This window comes from Primulina tabacum, chromosome 16 (assembly GCF_025594145.1).
Source record: "Primulina tabacum isolate GXHZ01 chromosome 16, ASM2559414v2, whole genome shotgun sequence".
NCBI classification, from domain to species: Eukaryota; Viridiplantae; Streptophyta; class Magnoliopsida; order Lamiales; family Gesneriaceae; genus Primulina; species Primulina tabacum.
Genome location: NC_134565.1, coordinates 32,086,091 through 32,105,886, shown reverse-complemented (window position 1 = coordinate 32,105,886; position 19,796 = coordinate 32,086,091). Strand labels below are relative to the sequence as shown.

The following is a 19,796-nucleotide window of genomic DNA, read 5'->3' as shown; positions in this document are numbered from 1 at the left end:
CTTTTTTCAATGGATGCCATTTTGAGCACGAGCATCACGTATTTTTCTCTGTTTCTACTATATTGTTTGTTGTTATATTTTCTTTATTTTTTCCTAGATATCCCACATAATGATTATTTTTTATATTTTGTTCCAAATTTCTAAGAGATTTATTCCCTCTAAAAATTTATAAAATAGCATTATTCTTTCATAAATTAAAATTAATAAAAGATACAAAAATTGTATATATACAATTTGTTAAACAAACATACGTGTATGAGTTGTTGCTAAGTATATGCTATTACATACATCTTAGAACGATTTGTTGTCATGCCGAATATTTGTGTATTATCATGTGTCAAAGATCGTCTTTGACTATTTACTTTATTTTAATACAAATTAATATAACTTATGTGCCAAATATAATATCGATATGTATTTCATCTTACTCAAATCTTGCTCTAAATATATATTTATATATCTACTACTCTACTACTGTTATAAATATATGAGTTTGAATTGTGAGCTTACCTTTTTACCTTTTTATTTATTTTATATTTTGTTATGTTCATTTGGTTCTTTAAGTAATTTTATATGTTAGTTTAATATGTTAATTAATAGTGTACTTAACTTTTATTTGTGAGTTTTCTTTTTTACTCTTTCATTTGTTTTATATTTTATCATGATCATGAGGTTCTTTAAGTCATTTTTTATGTTAGTTTACTATGATAATTAATAATGTACTTACTCAATCAAATTAATTATTATTTTGATTTTTCTTATAAATTTATCATAATGTTATACATTTAAAAAATTTACTAATATTACTAACATCTATTTTATTTTATTTTATTATTATAAATATGTGATTTTTATTTGTAAACTTACTATTTTACCGTTTTGTTTATTGTCATTTTTCATATTAGATTAATTTGATAATTAACAGTGTACTTAACTCAATCAAATTAATTATTATTTTGATTTTACTTTGTAAACTTACTATTTTACCCTTTTTTGTTTTATAATTTGTATAATGATCATGATGTTTTTCAAGTTATTTTCTACGTTAGTTTAATAGGATTATTAATAAAGCACTTAACTCAATCAAACTATTTATTATTTTAATTTTACTTTTATTTTTAAATTTAATTAATTTAATTTATACAATGACATCAAATTAATAGAAAATCACTCTCATAATGTTTTACATTAAAAAAATTATTAATATTACTAATATTAAAGTAATAATAGGAAGACAAATGGAGATGAGTGACATTGAAAAAAATTAAATAATTAAAAAATATTAAGATCATATAAAATATCTTCTTCCCATTTACAATAGAGATGTTTTAAGACTACTTATGTATCAACAAATATATGTGATTGAGAGAAAATATTTGTATGTAGGTGATTTCAATATAAACATTTAAGCTATTTAGTCAATTTTCGATATATGATGTTAAATTAATATTATCTATTAAATATATGATTTTCATTTGTGACCTTACTATTTTACCAATTTTTGTTTTACAATTTGTTATGTTTATGATGTTATTTAAGCCATTTTTTATTTAGTTTTATAAGATCATTAATAGTGTACTTAACTCAATCAAACTAATTATTGTTTTAATTTAATTTTAATTGCTAAATTTATACATTTCCATCAAATTCATGAAAATATCTACCATATTGATGATAGGTAATAATGGGCAGATGAAGGGAGATGAGTCGGATTGAAATAAAAATAAATTATTAATAAATATTAAGGTTATATAAAACTTCTTTCTCCCTTTTAGAATAAAGATATTTTCAAACTCTTTATGTGTCAATAGAGATATATAATTAAGAGAAATGTTTGTATGTAAGTTATTCTAAACACTGTTTTTACGCTATTTAGTCAATTTTTTATATATGCTGCTAAATAAATATTACTAAATAATATGTTTCATTTGATCATTTTGTGTTCTTGCAATGAGATGAGTTTTTTTAACACAACATTACATGTTTTGGTGTTATATGTCGTTTGTATTGATCATGTTGTATTTGGATTCCTTATGTGATTTGTTTGTTCAACGAAAGAAAATATATATAAAACAAAACCATATATCCCACAATAATGATTATTTTTAATTTTTTTCCCTTGAGATATTTTGTTAATTCTTAAACACATAATACATGTTTTCAGTTTGCTTAGATTACTTAGTTTGAAACGAATTAGAAAATATTAAAAACGATGAAATGTTTCTTCATTTTTAGTTTATATCTCAGAATATAAATCTCAGAATATAAAGAGATAATATTTTTTTATTTATTGGAACAAATGTATTTCCAGACTTCTGTCTATAAACCAGTATTAAAAATTTTTACAACATTATTATATTCTCTATTCAAAACTTTTTATTTAAATTGATTGAAGGTATTTGAATTTGAGTTTTTATGTCTTTGATTATATTATTTTTGTAGTATTATTTATTGTGAAATTAATAGATGAACTAAAAAAATTATAGGAGCCCTCTGGTGGACGATAAACATGGATAAATTGTTAAAATAGATAATATCAAGTAGATTTTTGGCACACGATTTTGTTCTAATTAAATGATTATGCATGATTCTAAATTTTAATTGTATCACAAATTAACATATGTTTTGTCGTTGCCAGATATATTTTGTCAACGGTCTAATATTTTTTTTTGATTTAAGGAAAATTGTGTGACTTCGTATTATATTTTTATTTCTTAAGGTTTTATTAAAGGATTTTTCATGATGATTTTGAGGCACCATTTTTTCCTTTGTGTGTTTTTTTAAAAAGTAAAATATTTATGAAACCATGACATTAATAAGGCGTCTTCTCTTTATTTGAAAAAAATATTGAAAAAATTATAAAATTTTTGAATAATATGAGTTAGTATTTAATTTGAGAGTGATATATGCTTTTTGTTGCTCGTATATATTTCAATTTCTTTGTTATTGTACTAAATAAATTATTTTTGAACTTTGAGTTATCATTTTTTTTATGGAGGTTGTTTGTATCATGAATTTTTTAAATTAGTTTTGTTTAATATTGTTGGCGGCAATTGATTTTTCTGATATTCTATTTTTTGTCTTGTTGTTTATATGAAAATATGTATGAGAGTACACCAATCAAAGCCACATATTTTGGGTCTTATGTTCTACGAAGAGAGTAATATATGATTTCTGTGAATTAATTAATTTATTGGTTCTTCATACATGTAGTTAAGAAATGTATCAAATTTTGAACAAAAAATTTATGACTAACATAATGGTTAAAAAAAACATGTTAAAAAAAATATTGTTGTGTATTACTATGTCCTTATTTCTGTATGATATAATTCAAACACATTTTTTAGATATTTGAAATTATGTCTAACTAAGTGACATGAAACATATACATATATATTTGAAGGCGTATTTAAAGCAAAATATTAAGATCAAGAATGATTCATATTTAAATTTCAACGCATCACAATGAAGAAGAAATTAGAAAATTGTATGTGTAAACTGTTAAAGGTTATATATTGATTATGTTGCTACTTCATGGTTTGCAACATATTGATGTCATATAAAATATCAATATTTCTCAAAGAATAAACAAAAAAAAATTTCTTCATTCAGAAAAAAAAATACATGAAAAAAATGTGTATAAGTCTCATTCTATTTTTAATGGTATGAGAACAATTCCAAAGCTTTGTGGACACAATAGATCAATTTTGTGCATTTTTAGTAAATTGGGACATTGAACCGGTTGCACTTTATTTCTTCCAATATTATCTCGATAGATTTCGAGGTGGCTAAGAGGTTGTTTTTGTCTATTATTTTAGTTAAAGTGGCTAACAAACTAATTCATGATATATATTATGGTAACATAGAGAACTACTCGTCAAATAAATTCACTTAGCCGAATAGTGAAATTCAAATTGAATTATACAATATTTCATTAAATTAATTTTGTCTATTATAAGATGCTCATGAAATCTAACAATTGTATTATTACATGAGGTATTGAATAAGACAAATACTTTGATATATATATTTGAATGATATCTCATATACATATCTTAATTACGTTATTCGTGTCCTTCTCAAGATTTTTAAAATACAATAATTAATTTTGTATGTCGTTCCACAATATATGTTGGGTGCAATAATTGTCCCTGCTTGGTAGAGCGATTTGAACCGTGGTGCTTGATCTGCTGTGCGATTTAAAAGATTTGAGTTGCACCATTACCACCAGTTATAGCTTTTGGTAAAGCGCTTGCAATTGGTATCAGAGCAAAGGTCACGGGTTCGATTCTCATTGATTGCAAGGAGTGAAATTATTGGAAGGGATATTGTTGGGTGCAATAATTGTCCCTGCTTGGTAGAGAGATCGAACCGTGGTACTTGAGCTGCTGTGCGGTTTAAAAGATTTGAGTTGCACCATTACTACTAGCTATAACTTTTGGTAAAGCGGCAAGCGCTCGGTCCTACATTATATAAAATATTATAAAACAAAATGTAAACTCGATATAATAAAATTTGTTTTGTTTATGAGATTGAAACTATATCATCCCCATGATATGATACACACAATCATTGTTCCAAATCTTCTAAAAAATGACGAACGGAATGACTTTCCCCAATTGCGTCAAATTAAACGATGACACAGTTCTAAGAATATATATGTTATACATACTTTTAGTCACAAGTAAAAATCAATCACGACTAAAAACAATATTTATTCTTATGAGTTATAGTTGATGATTGTCAAAAACTGAAAAATCATTCAACAATAAAATAAATATTTGGAAAATAAGATTACTGGATAAAAACAACGTAGAAAACCGAAAAAACGTCCTGATAGGGAAGTAAACTATGAGCATGTCATATCTCATATGAGGATTTTAAATAACATAATAGATGTTAAAGACGATCATATATATACTTGCTGAGTATACCAAAATGGTTATATGTATATTATAACAAACTACGACAAAGAGTTGTTGAGTTATCAAAATCAACTAAGAAGTATATTGAAAAGTGTGTCATGTGGATATGATAACTTCTCCGATTCATATACCGTCTATGATCATGATTTTTTATGTTGTGGTTTGGTTTGTTTCAATTAATAAATGTTATTAGTCATATTTTAATTCATTTAAATATTATCAAAATTTCGTACTTATATTTTCAGCAATTAAGTTGCTCACCTGCAATGCACGTACATTTTTATAGTATATATATATGTGTGTGTGTGTGTGTGTGAAACGGGAGTTTTATGTTTATTAGGCCAGCCACACGTAAATGTTTCAAAGAAAGCCAATGTGTATTCTAGTCCCTTCTGTTATGAAGCAAGATATTTCATTGTTCCATGATCTCCAACAGTGCATTCAACTCACCCCTCCGTAAAAATGAAAAAGGTTCAAGATTAAATCCACAGAACGGCATACCTCTGGGGCATAAATACAGGTAACGCTGAAAGTTGCAGAAATGAATGTGCGAGCTCCAAACAACAAAGTAGTGGTCAAAACCTCATTTCGACAACTCAACAGGGAAGAAGCAAAATCGAACCCAAGACGAACATCAGTACCATGGAAAGCTTGCGACCCAATTTGTCAACTACAAATGCTGATAAGATAAGCCCGGGAAGCTCGAAATTAGATCAAGAATCAGTTTACCTAAGCATTTCTTCGAAAACAACAATATTGAAAGTTTATCCTTCTTTTTACATCAATAAAGAGCTTAATTATCATCACGGTGCATCTTCTTCAAGAGCTCATAATTTGAACTTCAAAGTTAAACGTGTTTGACTTGAGTCAATTCAGGAATAGGTGACACCTAGAAGGTTTCTCTTGGTGCGTGTGACATAATGTAATGACCCGATTTAATTATATGTCATTTGGCTATAATTAAGATTAATTATTTTAAATCGAGGAATTTAAAATAATTAAGCCAGATAATTAAATTGTGTGTTTATGCATATTCAAAATTTTATAGCACACAAGAGTTGAGATAAAATAGGCCGGGTCAAGTTTCGAACCCCGAAAAGATAAAAGATAAACACACATATAATATATATATATATATATATATATATATATATATATATATTATAATACACACTCTCTCACAGACTACACCATAAACACACACCGATTTCCTAATTCTTCCCGTAGCTTCTGTTCTTCGATTCGTCACAATTGCCGTTCGCTTTTGTCAATTGTATCTCCGTCACCGGTCGCCAAAAAATTCAAGTAAATATACGGTTGGAAAGCTCTCGACGAGAGCTACGTTTTGGTTCCCATCTTGAAGTGTTTCTCGACACTTTTCGAAAACCCGTCGGAAACCCGTCGCCCGTTTCTTAGTTGAATCGTCGCCGTACGTCGCCGGAGTTCGGAAATTGATTAAGGGCTTTTGTTCTCTGGGTCATAAGCTTCGTTTTGGTATATATACTGAGGTATAAACTATGATTCCAGAAATTGTTTAAATGTTGCTATATTTTTGGGTTAAATTTGGTACTAATATTGATATTTATTATATTATTGATTGTAGGTACAAGAATTGAGCTGATTAGAGGTATCTATCAAATTTTCGGAATTTATTTGGGAATAATTTCGAAAATTCAGAATTTGAAAATTGGGTTTTCGAATTCTAGTGTTCAATAAATAAGTGTTTAGATGCTATAGAATTGTCGTATGTTAATTTTAGAAATTGTAAAGCCTAAATTAAGGATTTTTTGCATTTTAGGCTAAATTAGTGAATATTGAAAAAATAAATGAAACTTGATATAAAATGTATTATTTGCCACAGGATTGGATCCTGCGAGAAATCCTTAAGATATTTCGGTGGTAAACTGGTTATCAGTTGAGGTACGCATGAACTGTTTTATTATGACGTCTATATGATGTGAAATGACGTTAAGTACTTTGTAATGAGTTGTGGCGTGCTTTATGTACTTCTGTGAATACGTGATCGCATTCATGCATTTATTTGAGTTGATACTATTAGTGCATAGCATTTCGAGCATTGACTCCTTTGATTGCTATTGATATTGATATTGATCTATCGTGTTGTTGCGTCATCGATGGAGCGGGTGGGTAGGATTAGCACTCCTGATGACTTGCATGAGGGCTGAGCGGGTAGCTCCCGTACCCTCGATGCTACGTGCATGGATGAGTGGCGACTTGATGTTGCGTTGCTACGTTCCTGGCACGGGTGGCCACTGTTACTGTTGTTGATGCGATTCATTTGGACTCCGTTTGGTATTCGTGCTCACTTTACCCAAGAATATGCACCACCATCATATTATGCTGCTAAAGAAGAAGAGTTCAATCAGTTGGTGCAGGGCAACAAATCAGTGGTGGAATATGCTTCACAGTTTTCTGCTCTTTTGCCCTATGTTCCACATGTTGCTAGGAATGATCAGGCTAAACTATCACGTTTTCTGCACGGGTTGCAGCGGACTGTTCATACTTTGGTAATGACTGGATCGCCTACTACGTATATTCAAGCAGTGGAAAAGGCGAAGAAAATTGAAGCAAGTTTGCTCAGAGGAGTCCCACAGCCAGGTCCATCATCTGTTTCTCAGTATGTCGATGCCAGTGGATTTACCTCCATATCAGCCTGTACAGTCATACCAACAACCCAAACAGCAGAGGTACAAGGTAAAAAGAAAGCAATTCAAGAAGAAGTCTCAATCCAGCTCCTCCAGTTCAGGCAGTGCACGAGGGGGAGGTTCTGTTGGGTCGCCTAGCACTATGCATTGTGACCGATGTGGTGGTCGACATTTTAGTTCCCAATGTGTAGGATTTCAGGGGACTTTTCATAATTGTGGTCAGGTTGGACATTACGCCAGGGTATGTCCTAATTCAGGGAGACAGCAGTTCCAGCCACAACAATTTGGTCAAGTTCCTCGTGGACCAGTCATTAGACCATATGCTTCTACCCAATCATTTCAGCAGTCCAGTTCCAGTTACCCACCTCCCAGAGATCCTATTCAGCATCATCGATGGAGCGGGTGGGTAGGATTAGCACTCCTGATGACTTGCATGAGGGCTGAGCGGGTAGCTCCCGTACCCTCGATGCTACGTGCATGGATGAGTGGCGACTTGATGTTGCGTTGCTACGTTCCTGGCACGGGTGGCCACTGTTACTGTTGTTGATGCGATTCATTTGGACTCCGTTTGGTATTCGTGCTCACTTTACCCAAGAATATGCACCACCATCATATTATGCTGCTAAAGAAGAAGAGTTCAATCAGTTGGTGCAGGGCAACAAATCAGTGGTGGAATATGCTTCACAGTTTTCTGCTCTTTTGCCCTATGTTCCACATGTTGCTAGGAATGATCAGGCTAAACTATCACGTTTTCTGCACGGGTTGCAGCGGACTGTTCATACTTTGGTAATGACTGGATCGCCTACTACGTATATTCAAGCAGTGGAAAAGGCGAAGAAAATTGAAGCAAGTTTGCTCAGAGGAGTCCCACAGCCAGGTCCATCATCTGTTTCTCAGTATGTCGATGCCAGTGGATTTACCTCCATATCAGCCTGTACAGTCATACCAACAACCCAAACAGCAGAGGTACAAGGTAAAAAGAAAGCAATTCAAGAAGAAGTCTCAATCCAGCTCCTCCAGTTCAGGCAGTGCACGAGGGGGAGGTTCTGTTGGGTCGCCTAGCACTATGCATTGTGACCGATGTGGTGGTCGACATTTTAGTTCCCAATGTGTAGGATTTCAGGGGACTTTTCATAATTGTGGTCAGGTTGGACATTACGCCAGGGTATGTCCTAATTCAGGGAGACAGCAGTTCCAGCCACAATAATTTGGTCAAGTTCCTCGTGGACCAGTCATTAGACCATATGCTTCTACCCAATCATTTCAGCAGTCCAGTTCCAGTTACCCACCTCCCAGAGATCCTATTCAGCAGCCATTTCCAGGGCCACAGCAAGCCCAAGTCCATGCTTTGACTCAGGACCAGGCTCAGGATGCACCAGGAGGAGTGATTGCAGGTATTTGTTATGTTTTTGACTATCCTGCACGCATATTGATAGACACAGGAGCATCTCATTCATTTTTATCTGCTGCATTTGTTGATGAGCATGAGATTGCTACTATTCCTTTGTTGGATACTGTGTCAGTTGCTACTCTTGCCGGTGTATATTTGATGTCCCGTGAGATAGTTTTGAACTGTGTGATTAGATTTGAGGGTAATATTATGATAACAAATCTAATCAAATTAGCTATGACTGATTTTGATTGTATTCTGGGTATGGATGTGTTGACGAATTATCGAGCCACTGTGGATTGTTTCCATGGAGTTATCAGATTTAGACCGTATTATGGCAGCAAATGGAATTTTTATGGTTATGATTCACAGTCTCGAATTCCATTAGTATCTGCAATGGAAATGTTCAGGTTGTTGTCAATCGGCAATGAAGGATTTTTGATCTATGCTCTTGATGCAAAACGGGAAGAACGATTGAAAGTTTCAGACATTTCCGTTGTCAAGGATTTTCCAGATGTATTTCCTGATGAGATTTCAGGTTTTCCACCTCAAAGGGAAATAGATCTTAGCATTGAATTAATGCTAGGGACGAATCCTATTTCTAGAGCACCTTATCGTTTAGCCCCGACAAAGTTGAAAGAACTTAAAGAACAACTTCAGGATTTACTAGAAAAAGGCTATATCAGACCCATTATGTCGCCTTGGGGAGCTCCAGTATTGTTTGTAAAGAAGAAAGACGGAACGATGAGAATGTGCTCGATTATCGGCAGTTGAACCGGGCTACTGTGAAGAATAAGTATCCTCTGCCGCGTATTGACGACTTGTTTGATCAGTTGCAGGGTACTTCTGTGTATTCCAAGATTGATCTTCGTTCCGGATACCATCAGCTTAGAGTCCGAGAGGAAGATGTTCCTAAGACAACATTTCGGACACGTTATGAACACTATGAATTCCTAGTCGTGCCGTTTGGTTTGACTAATGCTCCAGCTGTTTTTATGGATCTAATGAATCGTGTATTCCGGGAATTCATAGATAAATTTGTTATCGTTTTCATTGATGACATCTTGATTTATTCCAAGTCACAGAAAGAACACAAGGAACATTTGAAATTAGTTCTCCAAACACTTAGAGAAGCGCAATTGTATGCCAAATTTTCTAAGTGTGAGTTCTGGTTGGACAGAGTTTTATTTTTAGGCCATGTTATATATGCACAAGGAGTATCTGTTGATCCTAGTAAAGTTGAAGCTGTTATCAATTGGCCTAAACCAACCAATGTGTCTGAGATTCGAAGTTTTTTGGGATTAGCTGGGTACTATAGGCGTTTCATTGAAGGATTTTCTAGAATAGCTAGGCCTATGACCCAGTTGACACAGAGAGATCGACGTTTTGTGTAGACTGCGGAATGTGAGTCTAGTTTCCGGACTTTAAAAGAAAATTTGACCACAACTCCAGTGCTAGCCTTGCCTTCAGGCTCAGGTGGATTTGTTGTTTGTACAAATGCTTCTCTAAATGGACTGGGTTGTGTTTTGATGCAAAATGGGCGAGTGATTGCGTATGCATCTCGTCAGTTGAAACCACATGAGACTCGATATCCAGTTCATGATTTGGAGTTAGCTGCCATTGTATTTGCATTAAAGATATGACGTCATTATCTGTACGGAGAACAATTTGTGATTTATTTTGATCACAAGAGTCTGAAGTATCTTTTCACACAGTCCGACTTGAATATGAGACAGCGTCGATGGTTGGAATTGCTTAAGGACTTTGATTGTGAGATTCAGTACCAACCAGGGCGAATGAATCAAGTTGCAGATGCTTTGAGCAGAAATGTTAAGTCTAAAATGTTGGTATCTTTGACTATTTCAAAAATTCATGAGCATTTGGGAACATCAGGATGGGCTTATCAATCTAAGGGCGACACTTTATAGTTTCATCTATTCAAGTTTAACCACATATTGTTTCTAAAATCAAAGCAGCACAGAGAACTGATCCGCATGTTCATAGATTGAAAGAATTGACTCAAACATGTAAATCAGACAAGATCAGTGTTGCTTCAGATGGATGTCTGCGCTATAATGGTAGACTTGTGGTTCCGAATTTGATAGACTTGAAAGAAGCCATACTTCGAGAAGCTCATTGTAGTCGATATAGTGTTCATCCTGGAATCAGAAAGATGTATCATATGTTGAAATCCCATTACTGGTGGGAAGGTATGAAGAAAGAGATTTCTGACTTTGTGACTAGATGTTTGACGTGCCAATAGGTTAAAGCTGAGAGAATGAGACCTGGTGGTATGTTACATAGTCTGGAAGTGCCACAATGGAATTGAGAGCACATTGCTATGGATTTTGTGACACACCTACCTCGTTCTAATCGTGGCTGTGATGCGATTTGGGTGATTGTGGATATATTGTCTAAATCAGCCCATTTTATTCCTTATGATCGTACTTGTAATTATAAGAAAATGACAAAAATGTACATTGATCATGTAGTGAGATTGCATGGTGTGCCTGTAACCATAGTATCAGATCGTGATCCCAAGTTTGCTTCGAAGTTTTGGGGTAGTTTGCAATCAGCATTGGGTTCAAAGTTGGCAATGAGCACTGCATATCACCCACAGACAGATGGTCAGTCAGAGAGGACCATTCAGAAACTCGAGGACATGTTGCGAGCAGTCGTGATGGATTTTAGTGGTGGTTGGCAGGAATCATTGTCACTTGTTGAATTCTCTTACAATAACAGCTTCCAAGCAACCATCGGGATGACACCATTTGAAGCTCTATACGGCAGAAAATGTAGATCTCCGATATGCTGGGAAGATGTAGGAGAACGACAGATGTCAATGCCAGAATTTATTCAAGAAATGAAAGAAAAGGTTGAAATGATCAGAAAAAGAATGAAAGCAGCGCAAGATCGTCAAGCCAGCTATGCTAATAAAAGGCGTAGGCCTTTAGAATTTCGGGTTGGCGATCAGGTTTTCTTGAAAGTATCACCGTTTCGTGGTACTATGAGATTTGGGCGCAAAGGGAAACTAGCTCCGCGTTATATTGGTAAATATGCGATTGTTGAGAGGATTGGCATGTTGGCTTATCGTTTGGACTTGCCGCAGAGCCTGTCTGTGATACATGATGTGTTTCATGTATCTACGTTACGAAAGTACGAGCCGAATCCTTCTCATGTCTTGAGGACTGATGAGGTGGAGTTGGATAGTTCCCTTAGCTATGTTGAGCATCCAGTACAAATTCTTGATCGCAAAGAGAAGCAACTGAGGAATAAGACGATTCCACTGGTTATGGTACAGTGGAGTAGACATGGGACTGAAGAGGCTACATGGGAATTGGAGGCTAAAATTAGGGGTGAGTATTCGGTTAATTCGGTTACCGACCGAACCGAATTACCAATAACCGAACCGAACCGAAATATTTAGCCATAACCGAACCGACCGAATTAATTTTCATAACCGATGAAAACCGAACCAAATTAAAATCGGATTTTAAAACAAATTTGTTATTTAATTTTAATTATATATGTAATTTTTTTTAACATTACCGTCGACACAAATGCATAAAAATATGAAATCACACACATCACAAATGTATAAGTTTTGTTTGAACACAATTAATACATATTTTTTATAAAATAACATAACATGGCCACAAAAATATATATATATATAAATCTAGTTCCATGAAGGAGATTCAGCACAAAATTGGCCAGGAAACAGTGCACTGAATGCATCAAAATATCAAGTTTCTTTCAGCTTGCACAAATCTTGAACATCTGAAATTAAACAAAAATCTGATTAGTCAAATGAGTTAAAAAACGATACATGTATTTTTTAATGGTAAGAGTCATTATACTTCACTTATCCCCTAGGGCCTTGGTGTTGTTGAAGAAGAGTCCAACACAATTTTAGAAAAATCTGAAAAATAAATGGTGACAAATAAGAAATATAAACTAGTTTTTTTAATGGTAAATAAAATCTAACAAAGCTGTTTTTTTTTTTCCGAAAAAAGTTACCTTGTTCAAGTTTTTCAACATCTTCTAAAGTTTTTTCAACATTGATTGGTATTGGGGATGAACGAATCCAATCTTGCGTACAAACAAGGCTTTCAACAACCATAGGAGTTAATGAAATCCTAAAGCAATCAAGTACTCGACCACCTGTACTAAAAGCAGATTCAGAAGCGACTGTTGAAATAAGAATGGCCAAAACATCTCGAGCAATTTGAGCTAGTATGGGAAATCTATGACAATTTTGCTTCCACCATCCCAAAATGTCAAAAGAATCATAATACTCCTCAACCATTTCATTGAGATAGTTGTCGAGCTCTGATATACTTCCATCACCAAAAGTTTGTGTTTTTTGTCTCTTGTATTTTGCAAAGATTGATTGTCTTTTCAAATCGGTTTGGGTCAAGCTTCTGGACTCAATATAACTTGATTCTTAAGCAGACAACATTTTTGAGGTGTTAGGATCCATCTTATCCTTGTAATTCTTGTACAAAGCAAATAAAGTCTCCTTGACTATCTTTCCTACTCTTGCCCCATTTTCAGCTCCGTGCAACTCTACCAACATAAATTCAACAAAATCCAACTTATGCCTTGGATCAAGCACCACAGCGATATAATACAACTTATTCGTCTTATCAGGATCTCCCCAATATTTGTCAATTTTTTTTTTCATTCTTAACCCCATGGAATGCACATCAATATCATCACTTTCTTGCCACTCATTCAATATAGTATGAATAGAACTAATCTCATGAGCAAAAGTATTGGAAGTGACATACAATGAACTTGAAACCTTCAATGTTATTTCATAAAAAACTTGCAATAAAGAAGCAAAAAGTCTAACATTACTCCAATCAGTACATGTTGGTCTCCCATCATAAGTCTTCATTTCTTTTTGTGGTTTACCATCTGCTCCAAATATCACCTTTCCATCATTCAAAACAATTTCCCATTTTCTGAATTGAAGATCTAATGTAAAAAATGGATCTTGTTCATCAAATCTTTCAAAAGCTCTCTCAAATTTTTGAGCAACATTCAACATCAAGAAAGTCGAGTTCCATCTTGTTCATACATCTAAACATAAAGAACTCTTGCTTTCAATTTTTTCAAGCTTTGCACATTCCTTGAACTTGCTTAACCTAGCAGGAGATTGCTTAACATATTTCAACGCATCTCTAACCCTTGTCACAGATTCATTTATATCTTTTAAACCATCAACAACAATTAAATTAATTATATGAGCTACACATCTCATGTGAATATGAGCTCTCTTCAAAATTGTAGAATCCCAATTAGCCATCTTTCTTCTAAATTTATTGACAGCAACATCATTTGAACTTGCATTGTCAACTGTAATAGTGAAAACTCGATCAATTCCCCAATCCCTTAAGCAATTTTCAATTGCTAAGCTAATCGCCTCACCTTTATGACTTGTAATTGGACAAAAATTGATAATTCTTTTGTGTAATTGCCAATTATTATCAATAAAGTGGGCTGTTAGACACATGTAGTTGATTTTTTGAATCGATGTCCATGTATCCATTGTCAAACAAACTCTTTGTGATGCTTTATTCAACAAAATTTTCAAACTTTCTTTTTCTGCTGTATATAAACCAACACAATCACGTGCAACCGTCCATCTTGAAGGAATTATAAACCTTGGACACACCATTGCCATAAATACTTAAACCCTTTTCCTTGTACAAATTTGAAAGGGAGCTCATCAACAACAATCATTCTAGCTAAAGCTTTTCTACAAGCTTCTTGATCAAATTTCCAAGATGTTAAAGACACCTCACCCTTTTTTTCCCCGACTGTAAACTTAATTGTGCTTGAGTTGTTTCAACCGCATGAGAGTGACTTTTACATGAGTTCATATGAGCCCTCAAACTCGCAGTTCCATTCTTATATGGATCACAAAAAAGTTCCTTATCACAGTAATTGAATTTGGCCTTTTTTTCTTTCTTGTCATTTTCAAATTTTTTGAAATGATCTCATACCTCACTTCTTGCTTTCATGGGCTTTCGCTTTGTCATTTTTGATTTAGAATCTGCACATGTTTCCATCCCAGTTGAAGGTGGTAGCATTGGCATGGAACAACTACCATCAACATCCATATTTGATATATTTTCTTGTGACATCTACAAGTAAGAAAATATAATTTTCATCAATATTAAATCTTAAAACAATGTTCCTGCAATTAGGGCCAATAAAATAGATTATGCTTAAATTCCTTCGGAGAAGATGCTTAAATAACTCATACTTCACTGCCTATATTGAACATTATTTTTCTCCCTCAATCACCCATGAACGATACATGAAAGTTTGTGTCTGTGAAGCTATGGAAGAAGATGGAATGAGTGTGTGTTAGCTGGGAGACGATTGTGGGGGTCCACGCCCAAGTGATGGTGGGTACTTTGAAGAGAAAAGACGAGTAAATGGTTGCAGATGTTGTAGCCCACTCATGGGGTATTCTTTATATTATTATATATACACATTAGCAAAAAGGAATGGATACAGTACAGTTCAGCAGCCTTCCTTCCTCAATTATGTTATCGCCCACACACACACAAAACACATTTCCAGTATTTAAAAACTTACCAGTGAAGACTGAAGAATAGAGAATGACCGGCGCTAAGAGATGGGTGGGCCGTGAGCGGGGGATGAAGCAAGGGTGGGCGGCGGATGAAGTATGATTTGAATTAGGGGAATCTGATTGTGATTCGCGAAAGAGGAATAAGAATAACAAATTAAATTTTAAAATTAAAAATTTAAATATATATATATATATATATATATATATATATATATTGATAAATAATAAAAATTTATTAAATAATATTATTTAATAAATCGGTTAATTCGGTTAACCGATTTCAAAATTTTGAAAACCATAACCGAATCGAATTAACCGATATAACCGATATTTTTTAAACTTAAAAACCGAATTTCCGAAATAACCGAACCGAATTTCCGAATTGGCTCGGTTCGGTCGGTTAATTCGGTTTAACCGAAATATTGCTCACCCCTAGCTAAAATGCGTCAAGAATGGCCTCACTTGTTCGAAATTGTCACAAATTATTCCATGTACTCTGACTTTCCTATGTACTATCAGTGGTAGATGTGTGACTAGGTTGTATATAAGATGTGTTGTGTGTTTTGATTTCGAGGACGAAATCTTTTGTAGTGGGGGAGAAATGTAATGACCCGATTTAATTATATGTCATTTGGCTATAATTAAGATTAATTATTTTAAATCGAGGAATTTAAAATAATTAAGCCAGATAATTAAATTGTGTGTTTATGCATATTCAAAATTTTATAGCACACAAGAGTTGAAATAAAATAGGTCGGGTCAAGTTTCGAACCCCGAAAAGATAAAAGATAAACACACATATAATATATATATATATATATATATATATATATATATATATATATTATAATACACACTCTCTCACACACTACACCATAAACACACACCGATTTCCTAATTCTTCCCGTAGCTTCTGTTCTTCGATTCGTCACAATTGCCGTTCGCTTTTGTCAATTGTATCTCCGTCATCGGTCGCCAAAAAATTCAAGTAAATATACGGTTGGAAAGCTCTCGACGAGAGCTACGTTTTGGTTCCCATCTTGAAGTGTTTCTCGACACTTTTCGAAAACCCGTCGGAAACCCGTCGCCCGTTTCTTCGTTGAATCGTCACCGTACGTCGCCGGAGTTCGGAAATTGATTAAGGGCTTTTGTTCTCTGGGTCATAAGCTTCGTTTTGGTATATATACTGAGGTATAAATTATGATTCCAGAAATTGTTTAAAGGTTGCTATATTTTTGGGTTAAATTTGGTATTAATATTGATATTTATTATATTATTGATTGTAGGTACAAGAATTGAGCTGATTAGAGGTATCTATCAAATTTTCGGAATTTATTTTGGAATAATTTCAAAAATTCAGAATTTGAAAATTGGGTTTTCAAATTCTAGTGTTCAGTAAATAAGTGTTTAGATGCTATAGAATTGTCGTATGTTAATTTTAGAAATTGTAAAGCCTAAATTAAGGATTTTTTGCATTTTAGGCTAAATTAGTGAATATTGAAAAAATAAATGAAACTTGATATGAAATGTATTATTTGCCACAGGATTGGATCCTGCGAGAAATCCTTAAGATTTCTGAAATGTGCGTCGATTATCGACAGTTGAACCGGGCTACTGTGAAGAATAAGTATCCTATGCCGCGTATTGACGACTTGTTTGATCAGTTGCAGGGTACTTCTGTGTATTCCAAGATTGATCTTCGTTCCGGATACCATCAGCTTAGAGTCCGAGAGGAAGATGTTCCTAAGACAACATTTCGGACACGTTATGAACACTATGAATTCCTAGTCGTGCCGTTTGGTTTGACTAATGCTCCAGCTGTTTTTATGGATCTAATGAATCGTGTATTCCGGGAATTCATAGATAAATTTGTTATCGTTTTCATTGATGACATCTTGATTTATTCCAAGTCACAGAAAGAACACAAGGAACATTTGAAATTAGTTCTCCAAACACTTAGAGAAGCGCAATTGTATGCCAAATTTTCTAAGTGTGAGTTCTGGTTGGACAGAGTTTTATTTTTAGGCCATGTTATATATGCACAAGGAGTATCTGTTGATCCTAGTAAAGTTGAAGCTGTTATCAATTGGCCTAAACCAACCAATGTGTCTGAGATTCGAAGTTTTTTGGGATTAGCTGGGTACTATAGGCGTTTCATTGAAGGATTTACTAGAATAGCTAGGCCTATGACCCAGTTGACACAGAAAGAACGACGTTTTGTGTGGACTGCGGAATGTGAGTCTAGTTTCCGGACGTTAAAAGAAAAGTTGACCACAACTCCAGTGCTAGCCTTGCCTTCAGGCTCAGGTGGATTTGTTGTTTGTACAGATGATTCTCTAAATGGACTGGGTTGTGTTTTGATGCAAATTGGTTAGTGATTGCGTATGCATCTCTTCAGTTGAAACCACATGAGACTCGATATCCAGTTCATGATTTGGAGTTAGCTGCCATTGTATTTGCATTAAAGATATGGCGCCATTATCTGTACGAAGAACAATTTGTGATTTATTCTGATCACAAGAGTTTGAAGTTTGAATATGAGACAGCGTCGATGGTTGGAATTGCTTAAGGACTTTGATTGTGAGATTCAGTACCAACCAGGGCGAATGAATCAAGTTGCAGATGCTTTGAGCAGAAAGGTTCAGCCTAAAATGTTGGCATCTTTGACTATTTCAAAAGTTCATGAGCATTTGGGAACATCAGGATGGACTTATCAATCTAAGGGCGACTACTTTATAGTTTCATCTATTCAAGTTGAACCACATATTGTTTCTAAAATCAAAGCAGCACAGAGAACTGATCCGCATGTTCATAGATTGAAAGAATTGACTCAAACAGGTAAATCAGACAAGTTCAGTGTTGCTTCAGATGGATGTCTGTGCTATAATGGTAGACTTGTGGTTCTGAATTTGATAGACTTGAAAGAAGCCATACTTCGAGAAGCTCATTGTAGTCGACATAGTGTTCATCCTGGAATCAGAAAGATGTATCATATGTTGAAATCCCATTACTGGTGGGAAGCTATGAAGAAAGAGATTTCTGACTTTATGACTAGATGTTTGACGTGCCAATAGGTTAAAGCTGAGAGAATGAGACCTGGTGGTATGTTACATAGTCTGGAAGTGCCACAATGGAATTGGGAGCACATTGCTATAGATTTTGTGACACACCTACCTCGTTCTAATCGTGGCTGTGATGCGATTTGGATGATTGTGGATAGATTGTCTAAATCAGCCCATTTTATTCCTTATGATCGTACTTGTACTTATAAGAAAATGGCAAAAATGTACACTGATCATTTAGTGAGATTGCATGGTGTGCCTGTAACCATAGAATCAGATCGTGATCCCAGGTTTGCTTCGAAGGTTTGGGGTTGTTTGCAATCAGCATTGGGTTCAAAGTTGGCAATGAGCACTGCATATCACCCACAGACAGATGGTCAGTCAGAGAGGACCATTCAGAAACTCGAGGACATGTTGCGAGCAGCCGTGATGGATTTTAGTGGTGGTTGGCAGGAATCATTGTCACTTGTTGAATTCTCTTACAATAACAGCTTCCAAGCAATCATCGGGATGGCACCATTTGAAGCTCTATACGGCAGAAAATGTAGATCTCCGATATGCTGGGAAGATGTAGGAGAACGACAGATGTCAATGCCAGAATTTATTCAAGAAATGAAAGAAAATGTTGAAATGATCAGAAAAAGAATGAAAGCAACGCAAGATCGTCAAGCCAGCTATGCTAATAAAAGGCGTAGGCCTTTAGAATTTCGGGTTGGCGATCAGGTTTTCTTGAAAGTATCACCGTTTCGTGGTACTATGAGATTTGGACGCAAAGGGAAACTAGCTCCCCGTTATATTGGTCCATATGCGATTGTTGAGAGGATTGGCACGTTGGCTTATCGTTTGGACTTGCCGCAGAGCCTGTCTGCGATACATGATGTGTTTCATGTATCTATGTTACGAAAGTACAAGCCGGATCCTTCTCATGTCTTGAGGACTGATGAGGTGGAGTTGGATAGTTCCCTTTGCTATGTTGAGCAACCAGTGTAAATTCTTGATCGCAAAGAGAAGCAACTGAGGAATAAGACGATTCTACTGGTTATGGTACAGTGGAGTAGACATGGGACTGAAGAGGCTACATGGGAATTGGAGGCTAAAATGCGTCAAGAATGGCCTCACTTGTTCGAAATTGTCACAAATTAT

The 19,796-nt window shown here is 34.5% G+C and overlaps 1 protein-coding gene across 1 annotated transcript; it reads left to right on the top strand.

Moving 5' to 3' along the window:
- Positions 1-8,068: 8,068 nt before the first annotated feature.
- LOC142528500 (uncharacterized) lies at positions 8,069-9,755 on the top strand. The gene is made up of 4 exons (XM_075633550.1): positions 8,069-8,564; positions 8,707-8,756; positions 8,859-8,985; positions 9,115-9,755. Exons 1-4 carry the CDS (start codon positions 8,069-8,071, stop codon positions 9,753-9,755), a joined length of 1,314 nt encoding a protein of 437 aa, XP_075489665.1.
- The last annotated feature ends 10,041 nt before the right edge of the window (positions 9,756-19,796 follow it).

Bases quoted from the DNA above. Each gene is read 5' to 3' on its own strand.
- LOC142528500 (XM_075633550.1), top strand. From the start codon at position 8,069: ATGGATGAGTGGCGACTTGATGTTGCGTTGCTACGTTCCTGGCACGGG. The intron at 8,757-8,858 runs GTATGTCCTAAT...CAATCATTTCAG, and splicing joins AGGTTGGACATTACGCCAGG to CAGTCCAGTTCCAGTTACCC. The intron at 8,986-9,114 runs GTATTTGTTATG...ATACTGTGTCAG, and splicing joins ACCAGGAGGAGTGATTGCAG to TTGCTACTCTTGCCGGTGTA.